A 22,624-nucleotide genomic window follows, 5' to 3' on the forward strand; every position below is an offset into this window, starting at 1 on the left:
GGATGTTCTGGAAAAACGAATCTGAAACATTGAGGCCCCACCTTGCAACTTACAGGACTTAAAGGATCTGTTACTGATGGTTTGGTGCCAGATAGAACAGCATACCTTCAGAGGTCCTAGTGGTGTCCATGCCTTGAGGGTTATACTGGGTGCTCATAATGTAATGGCTGATCTGTGTGTGTGTGTGTGATCAACACAGTGTGACACTTAATTGTGAAGTGGTGGGAAAATGATAAATGGTTTTCCAAATTTTTTACAAATCTCTGAAAAGTGTGGTGTGCATTTGTATTTAGCCCCCTTTACTATGATAACCCTAACTAAAATCTAGTGGATCCAATTGCCTTCAGAAGTCACCTAACTAGTAAATAGAGTCCACCTGTGTGTAATTTAATCTCAGTATAAATACAGCTGTTCTGTAAAGCCCTCAGAGGTTGGTAAGAGAAACTTGGTGAACAAACGGCATCATAAAGGCACCAGACAGGTCATGGATAAAGTTGTGGAAAATCTTAAAGCAGGGTTAAGCGATAAAAAAAATCCCAAGCTTTGACCATCTCACGGAGCACTGTTCAATCCATCATCCGAAATTGACACAATTTACACAACTGCAAACCTACCAAAAAATGGCCATCTGCCTAAACTGACAGGCTTGGCAAGGAGAGCATTAATCAGAGAAGCAGCCAAGAGGCCCATGGTAACTCTGGAGGAGCTGCAGAGATCCACAGGACAACTATTAGTCATGCACGCCACAAATCTGGCCTTTTATGGGAGAGTGGCCATTTGCAGTTTGCGAGAAGCCATGTGGGGAACACAGCAAACATGTGCAAGAAGGTGATTATGTCAGATGAGACCAAAATTTTTAACTTTTTGGCCTAAAAGCAAAACCTCTGTGTGATGGAAAGCTAACACTGTACATCACCCTGAACACACCATGCCCACCGTGAAACATGGTGGAGGCAGCATCATGTTGTGGGGATGCTTGACTTCAGCAGGGACGGGGAAGCTGATCAGCGTTGATGGGAAGATGGATGGAGCCAAATACAGGGAAATCTTAGAAGAAAACCTGTTAGTCTGCAAAAGACTTGAGACTGGTGTTTACCTTCCAGCAGGATGACTCTAAACATATAGCCAGAGCTACAATGGAATGGTTTAGATCAAACATATACACGTGTTAGAATGGTCCAGTCAAATTCCAGACCCAAATCCAGTTGAGAATCTGTGGCAAGATTTGCAAAATTGTTGTTCACAGAAACTCTCTATCCAATCTGACAGAGCTTGAGCTATTTTGCAAAGAAGAATGTGCAAAAATGTCACTCTCTCTAGATGTTTAAAGCTGGTAGAGACATCCCCAAAAAGACTTGCAGCTGTAATTGCAGCAAAAGGAGGTTCTACAAAGTATTTTGACTCTGTAAAAAAAAATTTAAAACCATTTATCAGTTACCTTCCACGTCACAATTATGTGCCACTTAGTGTTGGAGGTGTGTGTGTGTGTGTGTGTGTGTGTGTGTATATGTATAATGTGGTCAAATCAAGAGTCTGTCTTGTAAAAAGCAACCAGGCCTATGCGTAATCCTGCATACACCTGTGAGGCTATAGACTCCAGTTGAGCATGTTTAGCATGCGCTGAAAGCCTTTACTAGGCCTGTGATCACAAGTCCAGCATTCATCTTGACCCTCCCAAAAAGCAAACTTGCTTCTTCTAATGAAAGCAGGTTTACCATTAACAGGATGCTGTTCCCACATCTGCTGGCCCCGATAAGTTGTTTTCGCCACAGCCCTATCTACACAGTCAGGTTGTTGAGAATAAATAGAGGACTGAGCAAACAGTTCAATCTCTGGGAATTGGCTGAGTACACAGCGCTGATTGTAGGTGAGATGACTGCTGTGGAATGAAGGGCAAGTGTCCTGGAATTTAGCTGTCCACAGCAGACCTGTCTTGATGTGGCCTTGAACCTACACCCTTGTCTGCTGTCCAGTACAGGCTGAAACCTGTACAGGTTTGTATTCATAGCTGCCCAATAGCAGAAAGAGGGGTAGAACCGGGCGATGTAACTAAACAGAAGCTATTTAGAGTAATGTTGACAAAGAAAATGGCACAGCAAAATACCAACTTGGTAGGTAAGATTAGTAAACATCTAGAAAGAATTTGCTAAAAATATAAACTTTTATATATTAAAATGTTTTTGCTTGTAGTGAGCACACCCAATTTAATATTCTACTATTTGTTGAGCTCAGTGGTGATAAGGCCACCTATGGCTTAAATTTCGGTCAACGTTTTGAGTCATGTATGGTTAGCACTAGCATAGGAAATTGGCAATAGACAACGTCCCAGTGCAATTGCATAAGTGGCCACATCCAGTGGCAATAAAGTCATCCAGTATAGTTTTCCTCCAATTTGTTTCCAAATGTGCTAATTTTCTGCTCCCTAAACTTTTTCCTCAAGTGCCACCTGCAGTTCACATTTTGTTAAAATCCACATAGGTAGCTAAAATTAATTTCTGAAGCTGTTTGAGCTTTCTATTCATTTGCTCCCTAAATATTATCAGTTTAGATGAGACTCGCTGAATATTTCGATTTTACAAATGCAAAATGAGCCTGACGGTTTATCCTGTCTAAGCCACAATTCCTTGGAACCCTCTCTCCAACCCATAAATGCTTTGAAAAGAATGACTTTCTAAAAGTCAACATTAGAAAGTCATCCTTCCTCCCACATGACAGTGTTGGAGTCTGGTGATTGGTCACGGAGTACTGTACTCTGAATATTTTCAGGCTTGGCCATACCCAAAGTTGGTAGCTTGGTGTATATCATCAACCAAAGGACAAGTTTATTTTAATGAAAAGAATGTCTTTTAATGTTAATCTTTTAAATACCTTGTGCTGATATACATATGTAGACACAGTTTATCGTATTTACTCAAAGCAGTGAAGCACAAGAGATGTTTCTGGCTAATTTTTAAGGAAAGTCAATGGATGGCACAGAGGATTAGACATGTGCAGAGTAAAATATTTCGTTTCGGAATTTCGTTTTCGTCTGAAAACTTAATTTATTTAGTTACTCCCGAAATTCGTTTTTATTTATTTCGTTTTTCGTTCAAAAATTGCATTCGTCCGAAAATCCACATGAATTACGGTCGAATCTGTCTTGGAAGGCTTATGGTGTCTGTCGAATGTATAAAGAAGATTCGACGGAGCTAACTATATAGCATACTTTAGAACCCTATTAAAGTCTATGGGACTCCAACGTTCAAAATCTAAAGTGCTAATTTTAAAGGCTAATTTGCAAGTTACTGTCCTAAAAAGTGTTTGGGGACCCGGGTCCTGCCCCAGGGGACATGTATCAATGCAAAAAAAAGTTTTAAAAACGGCCGTTTTTTCGGGAGCAGTGATTTTAATAATGATTAAAGTGAAACAATAAAAGTGTAATATTCCTTTAAATTTCGTAGGGGGGGGTTGTCTATAGTATGCCTGTGAAGGGGCGCATGTTTCCCGTGCTTAGAATTGTCCCTGCACAAAGTGTCATTTATGCAGGAAAAAAAGTCCTTTAAAATCACTCGCAGCTATAATGAATTGTCGGCTCCCGTAATACAGAGAACACTCATTGAAAGTCATTGATAAATAAATAAATAAATAAATAAATTAAAAAAAAAGCGTGGGGGTCCCCCAAATTCAATTACCAGGCCCTTCAGGTCTGGTATGGATATTAAGGAGAACCCTGCCTCAAATTTAAGAAAAAATTTGACGTGGGGTTCCCCCTAAATATCCATAACCAGACCCTTCAGGTCTGGTATGGATATTAAGGGGAACCCCGCGTCAAATTAAAAAAAAAATTGACGTGGGGTTCCCCCTAAAAATCCATACCAGACCCTTTATCCGAGCACGCAACCTGGCAGGCCGCAGGAAAAGAGGGGGGGACGAGAGAGCGGCCCCCCCTCCCTCCTGAACCGTACCAGGCCACATGCCCTCAACATTGGGAGGATGCTTTGGGGGTCCGGGACCCCTCAAAGCACCTTGTCCCCATGTTGATGAGGACAAGGGCCTCATCCCCACAACCCTGGCCGGTGGTTGTGGAGGTCTGCGGGCGGGGGGCTTATCAGAATCTGGAAGCCCCCTTTAACAAGGGGACCCCCAGATCCCGGCCCCCCCCCTGTTTGAAATGGTAAGGGGGTACAAAAGTACCCCTACCATTTCACAAAGAAAGTGTAAAAAATGTTTAAATAAAACAAACACACTTTTTAAAAATTCCTTTATTAAAAATAAAAAAAAGATTCCAGCGGCGGTAATCCACTCTTGCTATCCAGCGACGGACGGTCAGCTCTCCATCGATGTCTAATGTCATCCAGCGCAGCGCAGCATCCTTCTTCTGTCTCCTCCACGGAGACACTGGAGGCATTCCGGCGCTGACGTTTCTTATATACGGAGGGCGGGGCCACCCGTCACCTGACCCCGCCCCCCTCTGACGCAAGGGGAAACCCGGGGTTCCCCGTGACGTATGGGTGACCCCGCCCCCCTCTGATGTAACGGAAACCTGCCTGTGTTACATCAGAGGGGTGCGGGTCACCCCTACGTCACAGGGAACCCCGGGTTTCCCCTTGCGTCAGAGGGGGGCGGGGTCAGGTGACGGGTGGCCCCGCCCACCCTATATAAGAAACGTCAAGCCGCCGGAATGTCTGTAGTGTCTCCTCCACGGAGACAGAAGAAGGATGCTGCGCTGCGCTGGATGACATTAGACATCGATGGAGAGCTGACCGTCCGTCGCTGGATAGCAAGAGTGGATTACCGCCGCTGGAATCTTTTTTTTATTTTTAATAAAGGAATTTTTCAAAAGTGTGTTTGTTTTATTTAACCATTTTTTACACTTTCTTTGTGAAATGGTAGGGGTACTTTTGTACCCCCTTACCATTTCAAACAGGGGGGGGGCCGGGATCTGGGGGTCCCCTTGTTAAAGGGGGCTTCCAGATTCTGATAAGCCCCCCGCCCGCAGACCTCCACAACCACCGGCCAGGGTTGTGGGGATGAGGCCCTTGTCCTCATCAACATGGGGACAAGGTGCTTTGAGGGGTCACGGACCCCCAAAGCATCCTCCCAATGTTGAGGGCATGTGGCCTGGTACGGTTCAGGAGGGAGGGGGGGCCGCTCTCTCGTCCCCCCCTCTTTTCCTGCGGCCTGCCAGGTTGCGTGCTCGGATAAAGGGTCTGGTATGGATTTTTAGGGGGAACCCCATGTCAAATTTTTTTTAAATTTGATGCGGGGTTCCCCTTAATATCCATACCAGACCTGAAGGGTCTGGTTATGGATATTTAGGGGGAACCCCACGTCAAATTTTTTCTTAAATTTGAGGCAGGGTTCCCCTTAATATCCATACCAGACCTGAAGGGCCTGGAAATTGAATTTGGGGGACCCCCACGCTTTTTTTTTAATTTATTTATTTATTTTTTTATCAATGACTTTCAATGAGTGTTCTCTGTATTACGGGAGCCGACAATTCATAATAGCTGCGAGTGATTTTAAAGGACTTTTTTTCCTGCATAAATGACACTTTGTGCAGGGACAATTCTAAGCACGGGAAACATGCGCCCCTTCACAGGCATACTATAGACAACCCCCCCCTACGAAATTTAAAGGAATATTACACTTTTATTGTTTCACTTTAATCATTATTAAAATCACTGCTCCCGAAAAAACTGCCGTTTTTAAAACTTTTTTTTGCATTGATACATGTCCCCTGGGGCAGGACCCGGGTCCCCAAACACTTTTTAGGACAGTATCTTGCAGAATCTTTTCTCTCTGTCAAATCTTTTTTCTCTGTCGAATATTTTCTCTATATAATCTTGGACTAATAGAGGTAAGGTTAGGCACATTCGACCACAGGTTCTATAGACACAGATTGTTGTCAGAGTCATGTCGAATCTCCTATTCTATATCGAACTGTTGTAACAATGAAAACGAAAATAAAGCATTTATTTATGTCGGATCTTTCGTTTTTCGGATTTTGTGCTTTCGTTATCGTTTGTCAAAACGAAAACGAAAATAGCTGAAATTCGGACGAAAATGCATTCGGACGAAAACGAATGCACATGTCTACAGAGGATGGAGTTTCATTGAAAGATGCCAGAGTGTCATTCTGTATAAACCTTTCCAGCTTGGGTTATTCTTAGTATGGAATACAATGCCCCCTTCACGTGGCCTGTTCTCTAGCTAATCGTTTCACAGCAGCTGTTAACAAGGATGCCGATTGCGTTGTCTAAAGGAAGTAACTGAAAACAGAATGCTTACAAATCTGCATAAGAAAACCTGGCAGAACAGGCAAGTAATATGAGAAACTTGTCAAACATTTTAGGAACAAGCAGCATGTTTAGAAAAACATTTTCTAGTCAGGATTAAACAAAATTGCTGTTGATTGACAGCAAATGGCATTAATACATTTAATGGTAAAAGTAGCTGCTCTGGGAATTAGAACACTTGTCATTTGGACTGTCAGGGCATGCAGGGCTCCAGCCTACCAGGGCGATTTGGTTTCTTGATTTTTGCATGCCTGGGCGACACAGGTGGATTTATTTTGAGTGACCCTTTAGCTAGAGATTAGCAAAGAAGCTCTGGAATGCAATTTTACCATGGAATATTACTGACGCTCAGTTGAAGGTTTAATCTTCTAAGCACTTGTACCCTTGTGGTAATCTGTTTTATTACTCCCTACTGATGTCTGCAGTCTGCTCCAGAAATCTCTTAAAGGAACCTTATGTGGTTTTGTCACCAGTTCTGTTTACAGCTTTAGGAATGATGATTTAAATTCCTAGATACAATGTAACAGAGTTATAAGTTAGACTGGACAGTTTGCCTTCTGCTGTGGAAATACAAAGTGTGTTTAAAAGTAAAACCATCACCTAGAGAAGAACACTGGGACTTGCAGCTGGTCAATTGTTGGATAAAGTACCATGTTTTCTCTGAGTTTGTTAATGTCAGAATAAAGACTCATGTACATTACAGCTTCTAAACTTACGTTTAGGAGGAGCTTTTGGCATTTTTTTCTGCCAATGCTCCTAAACTCAACCCCATAAAAGCCTACGTGTCCATGTACACATAGGCTTTTACAAGAGTTTAGAAGATGCAGCAGTTAGGGGAGGTTCAAGCTCCCCCAGCCCGCCTCTCCTGAATCGCATTCAGGATAGGAATGTTTTGCACTTTCCTGCTGCCGGCGGTCAACCTAGTCTGTTTGTACATGAGTTCTTTAATGTTAATTCTAATTCACTCTAGATGCAGCCATTTTGAATGGTCATCTGCACTGGTCAGGCACAGAGCCATTGTCTAAACCCTGTGACTTTATGTAACTTTCAGCTCTAGATTACAAATTTTAAAGCCGAATTTGGAACTGGTGGCAAATATAAGTAATTAAAGCCCCTACCCTATATATATATATATATATATATATATATATATATATATATATATATATATATATATATATATATATATATATATATATATATATATATATATATATATATATACAATTATAGCTTATTTAGCCTACAAGGCTTTAAAATATAGTAGGAATGCTTACTTTACACCTCAGTGCCACTGCAGCTGGCGCTCTGGCCTTCTCTTGTCCTAGTTCTTGAACCATGATGATGTCATGATGGCCCAAAATTTAGAGCTGCATCGGGGAAGAATGCCGTTGAATATGGTAAGTAATGCACTCTGTGATAGAGCCCCCTAGACTAAACAAACATTATGTTTTGGAGGGAGGGGGGGGGGGTTACCAGTATTTATTTTTTCTTTGACATTAAATAGAATAAAAACCAATGCAGCATTTAAATGATCTCCTGGAATGGTATTTATCTACACTGTGCTCTTAACACTAAAAGTAAATGTTTGAGGGGGGGGGGGGGAAGAGACCCAACTCTGTATTGTTGCCCCCCCAGTCCTATGTGGGTCTGGTGAATTTATCATTATGGTAAGCAGAAGGCCATGGCTTGGTAAAGACATAGCCACTGATGTAAGCCTACATGAAGTTGGCTAATAAGTAGTATTTTAGTAGCTGAAATGCTTGTTTTTTTGTGTGTTTTTTTTTTGTTTGTTTTGTTTTTCTGGAAACCATTTTAAAAATAAATGTAATATTACATGAATTAAGTTGTAAGCTGCTTAAAGGCAGGGACAGATGTGACTGTATAATTTTTATGTGTAAAGCTCTGTATAATACAACAGCGCTATATAAGCTCCTGTAATAAATAAAAATGAATAAATAACATAAACCTTGGGTCTTTGTTAAGAAACATAAGTTTGAGTGCATTTAACATACAGATACTTAGAAAGCAGTGTTTGCAAATGCATTTAGATTTTTGTAATGTCAATAAGTGTAGAGCATTAACAGAGAAGAACATCTCACTTCAGTAAGAAAACCCAGCAGCGCGTTAGGACAGTTGTGAGATTCCATCGCAGAGAGAACGATGAGCCAATGCATAGTCTGGATTCCCCTGATCACAACAGTCCCTCATCACCCTAAAATGATTTCACAATATGAGCCGCTGACAGAGCAGAGGTCTCCACTGAATAGGACTTTGTGTGCTCTGAAAGGAGGCTCGTTATTCCATTAAAATAAAGCGATACCTGTTCTCCCCTCCCCCACTCCATGCCATCAGCCTCTTCGCTCCCCTCCTCTGCATTCCTCTGACTCCAGCCCTCTGCAATGCTTTCTTCATAGATAGAAGTTCCCCCAGCCTGTAATTATATTTGGGACCAGTAATGGGCAACACATTTTTTTTTCAAGTAGGGTCAAAACGTTCTTAGGAGATAGTGAAGGAAGGCTGCCTTAGAATCTCTTGAGATTGGAGAATTTTCAGTGTCCTGGTGTGGGCAATGTTTTTGGTAGATGATTAAAAACAGACAAGACACTGTAAATTTGCTTAAATTGTAAAAGAAAAAAAAAAAAAAAAATACGTAATATTTCTTTATAACCAAAAAACGCACCTGTGGTATGTTATAATATTTCTGCTGACAGTTGTCGTATAAGCCTCTGATATTTACTATACAGTTTGCTGGCCATGATTGAGGTTTAGACGGTGTTTATGATTACTGTATTTATCGGGGGAATAACACGCACCCCAATTTAAGAGGGAAGTTTCAGGAAAAACTTTTTTTCTTTACATAGAAAATGGGACATGTCATATTTGAACAAATGATAAAGTTTTTTTTAGAACTGGAACGTTAACTCCAGATGAGTTTCACATTATTTCTGTTGGCTGAATTTTATATATATTTTTTGTTTTGTTTTATGTCTTTTTACCTTTTTGTTTATTTCACATGTGTTTTTTTATTTTTTTTTCTAGGTCCGTAACCAACACTGGAGTCTGATCATGGAAAGCGTTGTCCCATCTGATAAAGGCATATATACTTGCATTGTGGAAAATGAACATGGGTCAATCAACCATACTTACAGCCTTGATGTCATAGGTAAGATGCACACCTCCATCTGGTACCCAGTGTTTTACAGAAGGACCTGCACATGTACAGTATATTATCTGATATAGAGGGAAAGCTTTCAATAGATGTGACATGACATCCAGGAAGAGCCTGTTTTTGAGGTTCACTGAGGCTTCGATTCCCCTCCCACCTCCTCCCCCCCCCCCCCCCCAACCAGTTTACCTTCCAAATATGACTTTTCTGAACCAATCGGCCATTACATTTTTAATCGTCTTGAAAAATTCCTGATCCTGATGCTAAGGTTATTTCAATTTCTTGTTTACTATCTGGTTATTTCAGAATGCTTAAAATGTGCAGATTAAAGGGAAATCTGTCCATAAAAGAAATTTGGAGGCCATCTTTGACTTGCTAGCTAGTTGCTTGGCTGTCATTGTAACCCCATTGCTTCAATACTTTGAAATGTCACTGACCTTGAAAACTTCAACCTCCATTAGAAGCAACAACCAAGCATTTTCAAAAGGAGCAGCTTTTAGTTTGAAAGGTTGGGAACATTGTATTTCATTAAAATTGATGAAAAAAATATGTAATTAGTTCCTATGGTCTACTCTAAATTCCCTTTTGCACTGGGAACAATCGCTGAAATCTCATATACGCTTTGCCATATTAATGTAATTTCAATAATAAAGTTTCAAGACAATGGAACAATGCGTATATCATTCGAGTGTAAACTCAAGTGGATACCCATGGCGCAGGCGGGAAGAACATTTAAGTAGCATTTGTAAGACATCGAGTGTTTGCATATAGAAGTAGATCAAAACATAGGTAAAAAAATACCAACAATGTAATTTAAGGAGTTTGGGGGTTGATTTAGGAAAGGCAAATAGACTGTGCATTTCATATGCAGTTCCACTCGCACTCTGCAAGTGCAGCTGCTCCAGAGATTAGTAAATGAGGTAAACCTTCACTTTGCAAAGAAAACCCAATCACGTGCATGGAAATGTTAAAACCACATTTTTGCGTGCACATGATTGGATGATGGAAGTCAGCAGAGCTTCTGCTTGTATACTACCTTCGCTCTAGAGCAACTACACTTGCAGAGTGCAACTGTACTTTGCAAAGTGCACATTCTTATTGCCTTTAGTAAATCCACCGCTATAAGAGTTGTGGACATTCTCTCCCATGAGGAAACAAACCCCATGGAGCAAAATTGGGGCACTTGCTATGTGCAAGACTAAAAACTGTATTAGGGATGGCCATCCTCATATTAGATGATCCACATCCAATGTTAAACAGTGAAGACAATTTATTTTTTTATCTTTTCATCTTTGATTGAATGGCCAACCCTATTAAAATATTGCTCTACAGTGATTTATTGGATGTTGGAGTGACTTTTCCTACCCAAAGATGAACAGTAGCTTCCACAAGAAACAGGACACAGGAGAGCCAGTTTGGGGAACCTCCATCCATCTGCTAGCAATTTTTGTGAAACCTAGCTTTCAATTAATTGTACAAGGGTGCTGTTTGCTTTCAGCCACTGACAGAGCAATACTAAAGACAAATGGCTTTTTGTCAAGCAGCTATAAAGCACAAAAAACAGGTATCCTAATTCAGGGTAGGAGGGCATTCACATGCCTCCAAACAGCTTCTTGATGCCATAAGCGGAAATGTGCTGAGGCCCCGACAAACTGGGCCAGTGTCCTGTAATCCTGAGCCAAATGCTTATGTCAGGATACTTCATTACCAGTTTCTTCTTTGACTTCCCAACCTTCAAACCTGACAAATTTTCACAGAGGGCGGCCAGGATCCGAGGAGGAAAATTCCAAACAAGTCTCCAGGAATAGGTTCTCCTTCCTGCCAAACTGGGCCCTGCCATGCCATATCTTATGCTGTAAATTGGTTAATTTCAGCGGCGCTCTCTTTTCCACAAAGGCTTGCTTTGTATAAAGTTAAATGGTCTTTTGGCAGACATTACACTTTAAGGTAAAGAAATGATCTGGCTTTCATAGAAGTTACATTTTGCATTCATCATTATGCAATCTTTGGATTCAGACTGCTTGTGTCCTTTTATATGCCTGTGTAGTAACTTTTTAACAGTGTGCACTTGCCTATGACCACTATTTGACTTTAAGTAGTTTAGTGTGCTAGAAGAATGAAATGTGTGAGATTGGTTAATCTTTGTTACTGCTTGATGCATAATAACTGCTGGAAATCGCCACCTTTTTGTTACAAGGCAAACATACTCACTACTGCGTGGGACTGTTGCCATTAGTGTCCGTGATAAACAAAAGGCAAAGGGGTGACTCAACCCTTTGACATTCATCGCTTGTGTAGTGCTGGCTCCTGAAGAGCATGCGCTATGTTTATTTAAATTTAACGTTACACCTGAACTGCAGTTTGGTTTGGGTATAATTTATTCTAAATTGTGACCTCGGCATCAGCCTGGCTGGACTATAGGGTCTTCGGCCTGGCCATAGGGGTGCTTTCTCTTCTGGCAGGCATGGAAACAGTCTGGTTGGGTGCTTTAAGGTTACTTTCTCTCCAGTGGGAGTGTCACTCCTGTTGTGCTTTCTGGGAGAGGGTACTTAAGACGCCGCTGTCATGTGGTTCGGGATTCCGGTCCAGAAGTATGTTCTGACTCTATGGTCCTTGTCCTCCTGACCAGTCCCCAGGGCGCCTATGGCCTGGGGTGCGGATCCACCCGACTTTGTCTCGGGGCTGGCTAGCCTGAGGCAAGTAAACTAAGGAAAGGATTCAGAGGTGGTCCGGTGCCATCTCAAGTTGTGGAGAGGCTCAGCAACTTCGTAGTTATCCAGGGGAGGACTCTTCAGAAGGCGGCCATGTAAGGGTTGGCTACTTGGCAGGAGCCTGGTAAAGCTGAAAGACCTATCTCATGCGGTATAGCCGGACAGGCTGCAAGATACTGGTACCACACGAGTGTTCTAGAAGTTCTAGTTTCCTTGTTCGTGTTCTACAACAAAGTCTATGGCAGAGACTTGTTCCTGATTAAAGCACCCTGTTGGCTGCTAGGCCTTGTGAGAGAGGGACTATCCAACTAGAGTGAACATCCAGCTGTGAATGGCTATTCTCTGGATTTAGTCAAAGTAAGATCTTTATTAATAACTTATTCCTGACTTTGACACTAAGAGTACCTGGACTTTTCCCCTAACCCTCTGATCCTATACTAGAGACTGTTGTTAACCATGTTTTAGCAAATAAAAATCCCTTTAAGCGGATCTACCGTCAGTCTCTAAAGTTTCTGGGCCATCTACCAAGGGAACCCCTAGACACGAGGAGCAAGCGAGAGACGGTAACTGTAAGCCCATTAAAACCAGCCGCTCCTTCGGGGGTAAGTGCTACACTAAAATGGCAATTTTGGATGGAGTTGGGCCCTTAGGAAATCCTCCATGCAAGTAAAAAGTAGGGATCTTTTGTTAAATGTCCAGAAGCTGTAAAAAATAGGTTAATATAGCCCATAAACACCCCTCCCTATTTTTAGCAGAATTTGTCAGTGCTATATGAATGAGTTAAATAAAAATGTGTTGCAAGAATCAGTTCACTTATGAGACAAAGTGGTATCAGAAACAAGGTTTAGTGTAGGAAACTGTACACTTCACCTTGAACATAAGTCTTGAGTGCCAGCATTGTGTGTCCTGGGTTGTTTTCAATAGACTCTGATAAGGGCTGTGTGTTTAATACAAGCAGGGCAGAAAAACAGGGGCAGAACCAGTCAGCATGATTTATTATGATCTTCCATGGAGTATGATAATGGATAAGCCAGGTGTACTGCTATGGTACTTTTGCCAACTTGAGAAGCTTATGTTAAACCTTTCCTGAGTTGAATGCAAACAATAAGGGACAGGATACACACTGAAGACCTGATATTGTACAAGAAAGCAGTATGCTGCTCACCTGCAATGCTCTGCAGATTTGAATTTTTAAGGAAGTAAACATCTGCAGGACAGGGGTTCCAGTAAAAAAAAATTAAGAATACTAGATCTAGAAATCTGTGTTTGCTCTCCTGCCCCAACTTGTCTGTCTGGCAGGCAGGGGAGAGGTTGTTGACATACATCAGGTTTTGTTAGATGGGTTGGAAGTTGAGACATGACTGTGCAGAGCCCCAGGAGCTGGCGGCATCCCTTACTCTGACTTCTGCTGCTCAAAAAAGAAAAAAAAAAGTTTTATCCTGTCGAAAGTGTCAGATACATGGGTAGTGTATACTTATTCTGGTCTGGTAAGTAGTAATTCCTAATTAGCAAAGATGATCTACAGCAACATAATGTTGTTGCTTTAAACTGAGATGCTGATAACATTTCTAATTTAACGTTTTTTTTGTTTGTTTTTTTTCCATCACTCTAATGGCATATCAGATAGTACAACCCCAATTCCAAAAATGTTGGGATGATGTAAAAACAGAATGCAATGATTTGCAGATTTAATAAACCCATATTTTACACGCAAAAGAAAATTGAAAACGTGTCAAATGTTTAAACTGAGAAAATTGATTATTTTAAGAAATAAAATTAGGTACTTTTGAAACTGATGGCAGCGACGTGTCTCGGGGTTTGGATAGGGCAACAAAAAGCTGGCGAAGTAAGTGGTGCTAGCAAGGAAGAGCTGGAAGAACATTTTGCAACTAATTTAGTTTAACTGGCAATAAGTCAGTAACAATGATTGAGTATAAAAAGAGCATCTTGGGGAGTCAGAGTGTCTCAGAATTAACAATGGGTAGTGGTTCACCAATCTGTGAAAAGCTGCATCTAAAATTTCAGATGGCACTGCATTAAAAACGAGCATGATTTTGTGATGGGCATCACTGCATGGGCGCAGGAGTACTTCCAAAAACTACTCTTTGAACACAGTTTGTGTGCCATCCAAAAATGCAAATTAAAGCTCTGTCATGCAAAGAAGAAGCCATAGCTGAACATGATCCAGAAACGCCACCTTCTCCAGGCCAAAGATCATTTAAAACAGTCTGTTATGAAGTGGAAAACTGTTCTGTGGTCAGATGAATCAATTTGACCACCTTATTTGCAACCATGGGTGCTGCATCCTCTGGACTGAAGAGGAGAGGGACCTGTTGGGTTGTTATCAGTGCTACGTTTTAAAGCCTGCATCCCTGATGGTATAGGGTGCATTTAGTGATTATGGAATGGGCAACTTGCACATCTAGAAAGGCACCATCAATGCTGAAAGATATATAGCCAGGTTTTAGAGTAGCATATGCTTTCATGTAGACTACCTCCTTTTTCAGGAAAGGCCTTGTATATTCCAGCAGGATGAAACTATCCAACATACTGCATCTATGACAACAGCATGGCTTTGTAGTAGGAGTCTGGGTGCTTAACTGGCTTGACTGCAGTCCAGACCTTTCACCAAATTAAAAATATTTGGCGCTTTGTGAAATGTATAACAAAAAGATCTAGAACTGTTGAGCAGGCAAGAATGTGGCAACGTTCTTCCCCCAAAACTCCAGCAACTGGTCTCCTCAGTTCTCAGATGTTTGCAGAGTGTTGAAAGAGGATGGTACACCATGATAAACAATGTCTTTGTGTTGCTGCCATCTACTTCAAAATCTTATTTAAGTGGTTGTAAAGGCTGAAGGTTTTGTTACCTTCATGCATTCTATGATGTAAAACTTTCAGTGTGCAGCAGCGCCCCCAGCCCCTCCAATACCTAATCCTTATCCAGCAATGGGCTCGAGGCTCTCCTGGGTCTCTCCATCCTGACTGCCTCTGAGATGCAGGAGTTATTGTCAGTCACAGCCAATGGGGAAGGGGGGGGGGTGGGGGAAGAGACTCTGAGCTGCACTCTGTGTCTTATGGGCATAGAGACCTGGCTCAGGAGAGGGCACACACCAATTCTTAATTCCCCCACAGCAAGTGGCTGAGCACCAGTGAGGGACCCGAAAAGAGGAGGATTGGGGCTGCTCTATGCAAAACCATTGCAGGTAAGTATGACGTGTGTTTTTACAAAAAAAAAAAAAAGTTTTCCTTTTTACAAGCTATTAAAAATTGTAAATGTTTGCTTTGTTCTATTGTAAATAAAACCATGGGTTTGGGAGATTTGTGAATCGTTGCATTCTGCTTTTTTTATGTAGCATCCTAACTTTTTCGAAATTGGGTTTGTATATAAGTTGGTACCTATCCAGTATTTAAAAGAGAAATAAGCAAGTGGCCGCCTACTCTATCATGCAAGGGGAATTTACAGCTCCTATTTGGCAATGAGGAAGAAAGCGCCTTATTGGATAACCGTAAAATTAATAAATTAATGGCAATTTCTCAGGTGTGAGCTCAGGTGTGTTCGCAAGTCCACTTGCCCGTGTCCTCCAGGTAGCTGATCCTCCAGTCCTAATCGCCGGTAGTGAGACATTTCCTGATCTGTGTGCCGTGGATCGGTAAATGTCTCACTGCGGAGTGTCGGCTTCCTGGCGGTCACGTGGACTTGTGAACGCGCCTGAGCTCATCCTTACTGGAGACATCATAAGGTTTCATAAGGGTTGTTTCCTTTCTAAAATGATTATGGTATGACATGTGACCATAGTAATAGTGTTTAGTGGAGTTGTTTGTTGTTTCTATTTAAACTATATCTGTGCATGTAATCTGTGTCATTAGCACTGTTATATTTACTTAAAAACTTTCCAAATGAAATGTATGTATTGTGATCCAATGGGATAATACTTTTGTACACATGGCTAACACTCTAGTAGTAATATTTTTACTACAGTTAGTCACCCTACAGCCCAATACCGCTGAACAATTGGGCACACACAGAGGTTCCAAATTAAAGGGGCTAAAGCTAAATTTGGTACAGGTTTAGGAACTATTTAATGTATATACTGTAGCTGAATATAATCAGTAGATCTTTCAGTTAGGTGATCGCATTTTATCACATTTGTAATTTTATTTTGTATGTCTTCCTCGCCATAATAACATTTACAGTTTACACTGTTCGACTTTGTATATAATCTCTTTGCTTTTACCTGGTATTAAGATTTGATGTAGGGAAAGTAACAGGATACTGATTTAGATAGAAGCACTGGATTCGGAGTAGTAAACAAGCTTAAAGTTCACTATGATCATCCTATTAATTGCATGAAGTACGACTTGCAGAATCACGGATCAGAGCTGTTAAGTGCTCCATGAAAGCGCACGAGGCTGCCCGGGTCAATGTGGCCGTTTTTGGTGCTGTCCCAGCCTGGCCTAGTATGATTTCCCTTGCTGGCCCCCTTGCCCGATGTGCTGCTAGGGCAAAGGAAATGAAATCCTGCTGCTGAGCTCTGAAACCCTAAGCTCGGCGAGCGAAGAAAAAGCAAGAAAATAAGACTTGTAATAACACCGTGGCTGCTCCCACAGGAGGCAGAGAGAGGCTTGTGGGGGAGCTGTAAGGTTCCAATTATGCAGGAATCATGTGCAGAAATCAGTCTTTTTTTTTTTTTTTTTTTTTTTTCGACAAAGTGAGCTTCCCTCAAAAAAAAGTTTGCCGAAGAAATGAAAAGGCGCATAGATTCCAAGCTAGGCAGCATTAGGCAGGACTTTCCAAGCACTTTCTGGCATGGATGAATTCAGGGGAGTGGGCACACATTAAGCCTGTTTGTTAAAAGGAATGGATGAAAAGCACACTTGGTTGACAGTGTGTCTTGATCAGTGCCAAAAGACAAGAAAAAAATGTTTCTAGAAAGGTTTTCCAGCAGTCAGCCTATTTCCTGCAACCAGAAAAGATGTATATCTTGTTTTGGTGGAGATTAAAAACTTGCAGACCTCAAAATGTATTCACATGTTGGGTCTAAACACTTTTTTTTTTTTTTTCCCCTTCTGTTTGCAAATTCTATGGCATTTTAAGAGTCAATTAAAACATGGAAAAATGAATGGCTAATGTTTGTTTCTACACAGACATATGAAAAGTTTAAAGCAGAATTTCAGTTAAAAAAATGATAAAAATGAATAGCCCCTAAAGATAAAATGGCAACATACACCATCAATACAGAGTTTTCCCCCATTACTTTTTCTGTCTCTAGATGCCCTCACTCTGATGGCCATCATAATTTAACCCGATTCCCCTGAGCCAAAATGGTCCTGGACCTGCCCTAGTCCATGGACCATTAAGGATAAGCAGTACAGTGATTAACTTAACTGTGATTCTACATATTTTTCCAATCCCGCCAGCGCGCGCACACAACTAATATTGGCACCTTTTTTGTTTCACTTCTTCCACTCGCCCCCTAGCCCTGCTGTGCAGGGACTGCAAGAGACTGCTACCTGGCCAACTTGCATTTATTAAACAATTAATAGCGTCTTGCGTACAACGCTGCAATAATTTGTGTCTAATAATATGTCTGCTTTAAATATCTGTGTAATGGCCCAAGCAATGATGGCCCTTGCATTATTGAATGAGGGCAATAAATGATTGGTTTACCCACTTTTCCTCTATAGAAAAAAGCAATACTAACCTTTAATGCTTATCGTAACGGATTTTGTTTGCTCTGCAACTGACCAAACATATGTCCTATTGCTAAGGGCTGTTTCAATAATACTATACTTTAAAATAACATATTGATAAAATAATAGGATGATCAATTTTGCTAGAATGATTGGAGCTATTGGCTATAAGCCACATGAAAACTTCATTTGTAAACTAAGTTTAAAGAAATTTAGGCTATAAGTCTAAGTGTTGCAAGTACTAGTTTCTGGACTAATCTAATGGTCTCCCCATACTCCTGGATTTTGTAATCAGTCTATTCAACTGTGCATTGTTGGCCAGGTTAGCATCTCTTCGTTGGTCAGTGCTGGTACCTAACCTTCAATAATCCTATTGGCAGAAGATATTGAACACATGCAGTCTTTCTTCCATACAAGGTCATGCTGGCTCCTGGATTTGACTGTCTTTTGAATTCTGGGTTATTTTGTCCAGCTCCTGTTTGAACCTCATTCGTTTAATGAAACAACTCCTATCCTGAATGCGCCTGCTTTCATGTTTGACAAAACAATGTCAGTATGCAGCAAAGAATGTCCAAGGAAGTAAAATCATTGTGTTGTCTGCCACTAATGACATGACCATAGTGAGACTTCACTTAGCAGAGGGTTAATGGAATAGTTTTACTGAGAGTTTGTGCAGGAAAGAACCCTGAAATAGTCTGGGCTGGGTTAATGGATGTAGCCTTGATAGTGTTGTAGGAGGTTGTGCAGCTGTCCATCTGCCACCATCCTCAAATTATATTGCTAGCCTTTCTGTAGACAGGGAAACGGTCCCAGTGGGATTGTTTAACTCACCCTTCACTCAACCCTTTTAGCCCCCTCTTTTTGTTAGAAATGTATTGTTTGTACTTTGCAGCTGGATGTCTACCTCTTCTTCTTCTTCTTCCTGGCAATTTTCTTTCTTAAAACTTCAGCCGTTTGAGGATTGGCTTGTGTAAATGTGTTGGTTCAGTTGAACCTATGTCTTAGCAGTGGCAAAAAATGGCGGAACAAATGAGCTTAAAATTTGCAATACATTTGACTTTCAGCAACATCGCTCCCTATCTTTTGTATTCTCGTACAAATGTTTTGCTCCTTGGATCCCAAAAATTATCTATTTTGAAAGAAAATCTAAGCAGCAAGGACTCATTTTAAATTTCAGATCTTCTCAGTGTGATTCTTCTGCATCAAATAATTTTGTAAGGCTCAGTAGCTACTTCTGTTGATTACTGTATATTCAGATGAAAGCTTTACCAAAAACAGGAGGCGGTCAGCATACTTTATAAGTGAACTCCTACGCACTTTTGGATTTGAGTAAAAGACTTCCTTTTCATCACTGTGAGACTAATATAGAAATATAGAATAGCCTTATGTTGCATAGCTCCCAGCCCTTGGTTTTTTGTAAGGCAGAAGAGATTCCTGAGCCCAATAAAACGGCAACCATTATTTACTGGCCTTACTAATAACTGTATACACTACTACAGAGTAAATGAAGAACATGTAACAGCTCAAATGGTCTTTGCTGTTTAAGTGAAGCCAGTTCCCAGAGGCTCATGCCGGCCCATATATAGTTTCTAGGATATCAGCACTTACAGCACATGCCAGAGACTCCAGACGAACAGTCTGGGACGCTGTGCATGTAAATATTTCATTACTGCAAATATGATGACATAATTTTAAGTTGGCTGCAGTTACATCATTACAGAGCCAGAAGCTACGTTAACTCAGGTACACTATTGGTAGTGCTAATTTCCGCACTTTTAAATAAACACACTTTCAGGTCTTCTTGCTGCTTACATTCATTAATTAATGCATCCTTTAGGGGTTCAAAAACTGACTAATGGTGGTGTAGTTAAAGTTGGTTGTAACACTCTGCTACTAGCATTACATTCAACATGCGTATATGGGTCTATTTAGTTTCTCACAACGTTAACCTTGGATTCGCACTGAATCCAATAAATTTGAAAATGTTGGATGACAGTTGTCAGAATTTTGGGTGAAAATATTTATAAATTGGCCCCATATAGCTGTATCTCAGCTCTGCATTACTGGGACATATAACAACATTGTTCAATAGTTAAATCTAGCTTTTCATAAGTCTATGTTGGAGAAACTCGGCTGTTTCATACTATGCACTATTTGTTCTCTGGCCTTAGTCACCAGTGCCAACATGATGGATTGGCTGTATATTGTAAGAGTGACTCTTTTTTTTTTCTTGTGACTTCAGATGAAAAAGAGGTTGATGAATGTATCTTTTTAAACACACAAATCAGCCTTGCACAGCAGTGAGAGTGCAGAGTGATCACTTCAAGTTTTTCTTTCTTTCTCCCCTCTGCCTGCTTTTTAATAACTTTACTGCAAGTAAAACAAGGTTGGTGCTTATGGAGTGGCTGCCAGCATTACGTCAGCGTACCAATTCCCCGCAGAGTGCCAGGGAGAGCAACCTGCATGAAAGCCGCCTTTGTTCCAGGGAGGTGTGCTAGCTTTACATGAGGCTGCTCTCTGGACGTCTGTTTGTGAAACAATTTATTGGAACATGGTATGTGTGTGTAAGACGCTCCCAGAGACTGAATGCATTCAGAACTTTTAACACCTTCCTCTCAGAAAAGGTTGGAAGGCCATTAGTGATCATACGCTTTGATATTAGGAATAGGAAAAACGAAAATTCGAATTTAAGGTAAAGAGAAAGTAAAAGGCAACATGGGTAAATAAAAAAAGGACAATGTTGTTTTTTTTATAACTACAGAAATATTTAGCTAATCAGGTGCTTGCTTTCTATTATCTGGACTGGAAAAAAATCAAACCTAATTGCCCTTTTTTTATTGTCAGCTGTGTGGTTAAAGAATTTTTTTTTTTTTTTTTTAATAACCTGTGATCAGTCTAGTTTCTGATTTGTTGAGACTAGTTACTGCTCATTTTTGTTCTTACTCCATTTAAATTGACTCCCAAAATATCTGTCAAGATATAGGTTATTAAAAACAAAAATAAGGGTCGTATGTTAGTGTTTTGACTGTGCAAAAAGAATTGAAAAAGGACAGATGAAGACGAAGTTACTCTTGAAAGACCACCATTGTAGTTGGGGGCAACCTGATTTAAACTCTGCCTGCTGGGTATGTTCTAAGAGTAATAGAATAGCTGACCGAAAAAATTAAGCAGTTTATAAGTTGTGCTACAATGTAATGGACAATGATATCAGTCCAGTAAAGGCTGGTTATCAGATGAATTTGGCAGGAGACTGTAGAAAACTTGGCAACGCTTGGCATCTTATCAACTTTGCACTTTCCTGTCCACAAGTTTTTATTTATTGGCCTGACTGCAAATGCACAGTAAGTTGACACTTTTATGTAGTTCCTTAGAAAATTTAGCAGACACTTCTATATGCATAGTATTTACCCATTCTGTTTTTATACTAGGGAAAACTAGGTTCTATAAGCACAGGGGTTAAAGGGAACATTCCCGCTTACAGGTGACCCACAAATGTTGGCATCCAGAAATAGCTAGAGATGACGACTGGAATCCATGCTCCCTTCATTTATTGTGTCCAGTATAAACTACCATGTCTTCTATTGTCCTCCTCCTGGCGGTATCTTTTGAAGCTTGAGCTTTTTCCCTCCTCCCTCCCCATTACTTACAAATACACATCTCCCTCCCTTCTAGCTTGGCACTGATTTTGCTGCAGGGACCAGTGCCAGGAGCTTAACGGGTTTACAGACTTGAGTTATTCCCCCCCACCCCCCTCTTGCTCCTTGGCGTCTCCTGCCTTATTTATTTTATAACATGTATAACTCAGAATATATACGATTGTAGAGCGAATGTGTGACCTTTACGAAACCTAAATGCAGTCCGTTGAAATCATTGCACTAAGGTGTTACAAAACTGGATATATGTATAGCGCTAAACAGAAAAGTTGTATTCTAATATTATTCCAATGGTTATGAAATTGGGGCACTAACCGTGACAAAGGTGGGCCTGCTGCTTTTAGCAATGGGTCTATATGGTGGGGTTTTTTAGTGGCTTCATCATAGAGGTGACTGCTGTTTTTGTAGACTCTGCCGTACCCATGAGAATTCCTCTTTTTGGGGATTTTAGTTTTGTGAAATTATCCCTTTTTTTTTTTTTTTTTTTGGTTTTTGGCCATTCTATAATATTTTCATAGTTACAGAATTAAGCCGATCGATAATACTTTTTGCCTTCTCTAATGTAAATGAGTATAAACGTTAATGCTTTCTTATAAAATTATACCAACATATTTTAAACCTGGATTCAATTCCTGTTATACCCACCAATAGGTTTGTTTGGCTGTCATTCTTTTCATTGTCCTGAGATTTACATTGCCCTACAGAATGTGAAGTTAGGTTTGTGACCTAATATTTTTTATTTTTTTTGCAGTTAAGCAATACAGCCAGGTCCCTCTTCTCCAGCCTGTGATTAGATAGTGAAAGAGCAGAAGCCCGCTGAAGAGCTCATCTGCCAGCTCACTCTACATTCTCTTCCTAATTGTCCCCTAGTGTTCTGTTCTTAGTCTGAGAATTGCTTTATGGGAGGCGGCTGTTATCAATTCAAAATTGGTTACCTACGCTGACTAGTTGCAGTTAAATATACATTTAAAGTGGTTATAAAGCCTTAACATTTTTTTACCTTAATGCCTTCTTTGCAGTAAGGTAAAAAATTGTTAGGCATCAGTATTGCCCCCTCCTTTTTACTTGAGCCCTTATTCAATCCAGCATTGTGCCCATCTGCAGCCCTTCTCTCCCATCACT

General features: G+C 40.7%; 1 protein-coding gene across 5 annotated transcripts in view; it reads left to right on the forward strand.

Moving 5' to 3' along the window:
• The window catches only part of FGFR2 (fibroblast growth factor receptor 2), a 130,599-nt gene that overhangs the window by 71,945 nt on the left and 36,030 nt on the right, over nt 1–22,624 (forward strand). For all 5 annotated transcript variants that reach the window (XM_077455379.1, XM_077455384.1, XM_077455382.1 and 2 more), the window contains one exon: nt 9,321–9,444. In XM_077455379.1, coding sequence (XP_077311505.1) covers nt 9,321–9,444 — 124 coding nt within the window. The remainder of the gene's footprint in view (nt 1–9,320; nt 9,445–22,624) is intronic.

This window comes from Lithobates pipiens, unplaced genomic scaffold (assembly GCF_037356315.1).
Source record: "Lithobates pipiens isolate NorthernLeopardFrog02 unplaced genomic scaffold, aLitPip1_a1.2 Scaffold_25, whole genome shotgun sequence".
NCBI classification, from domain to species: Eukaryota; Metazoa; Chordata; class Amphibia; order Anura; family Ranidae; genus Lithobates; species Lithobates pipiens.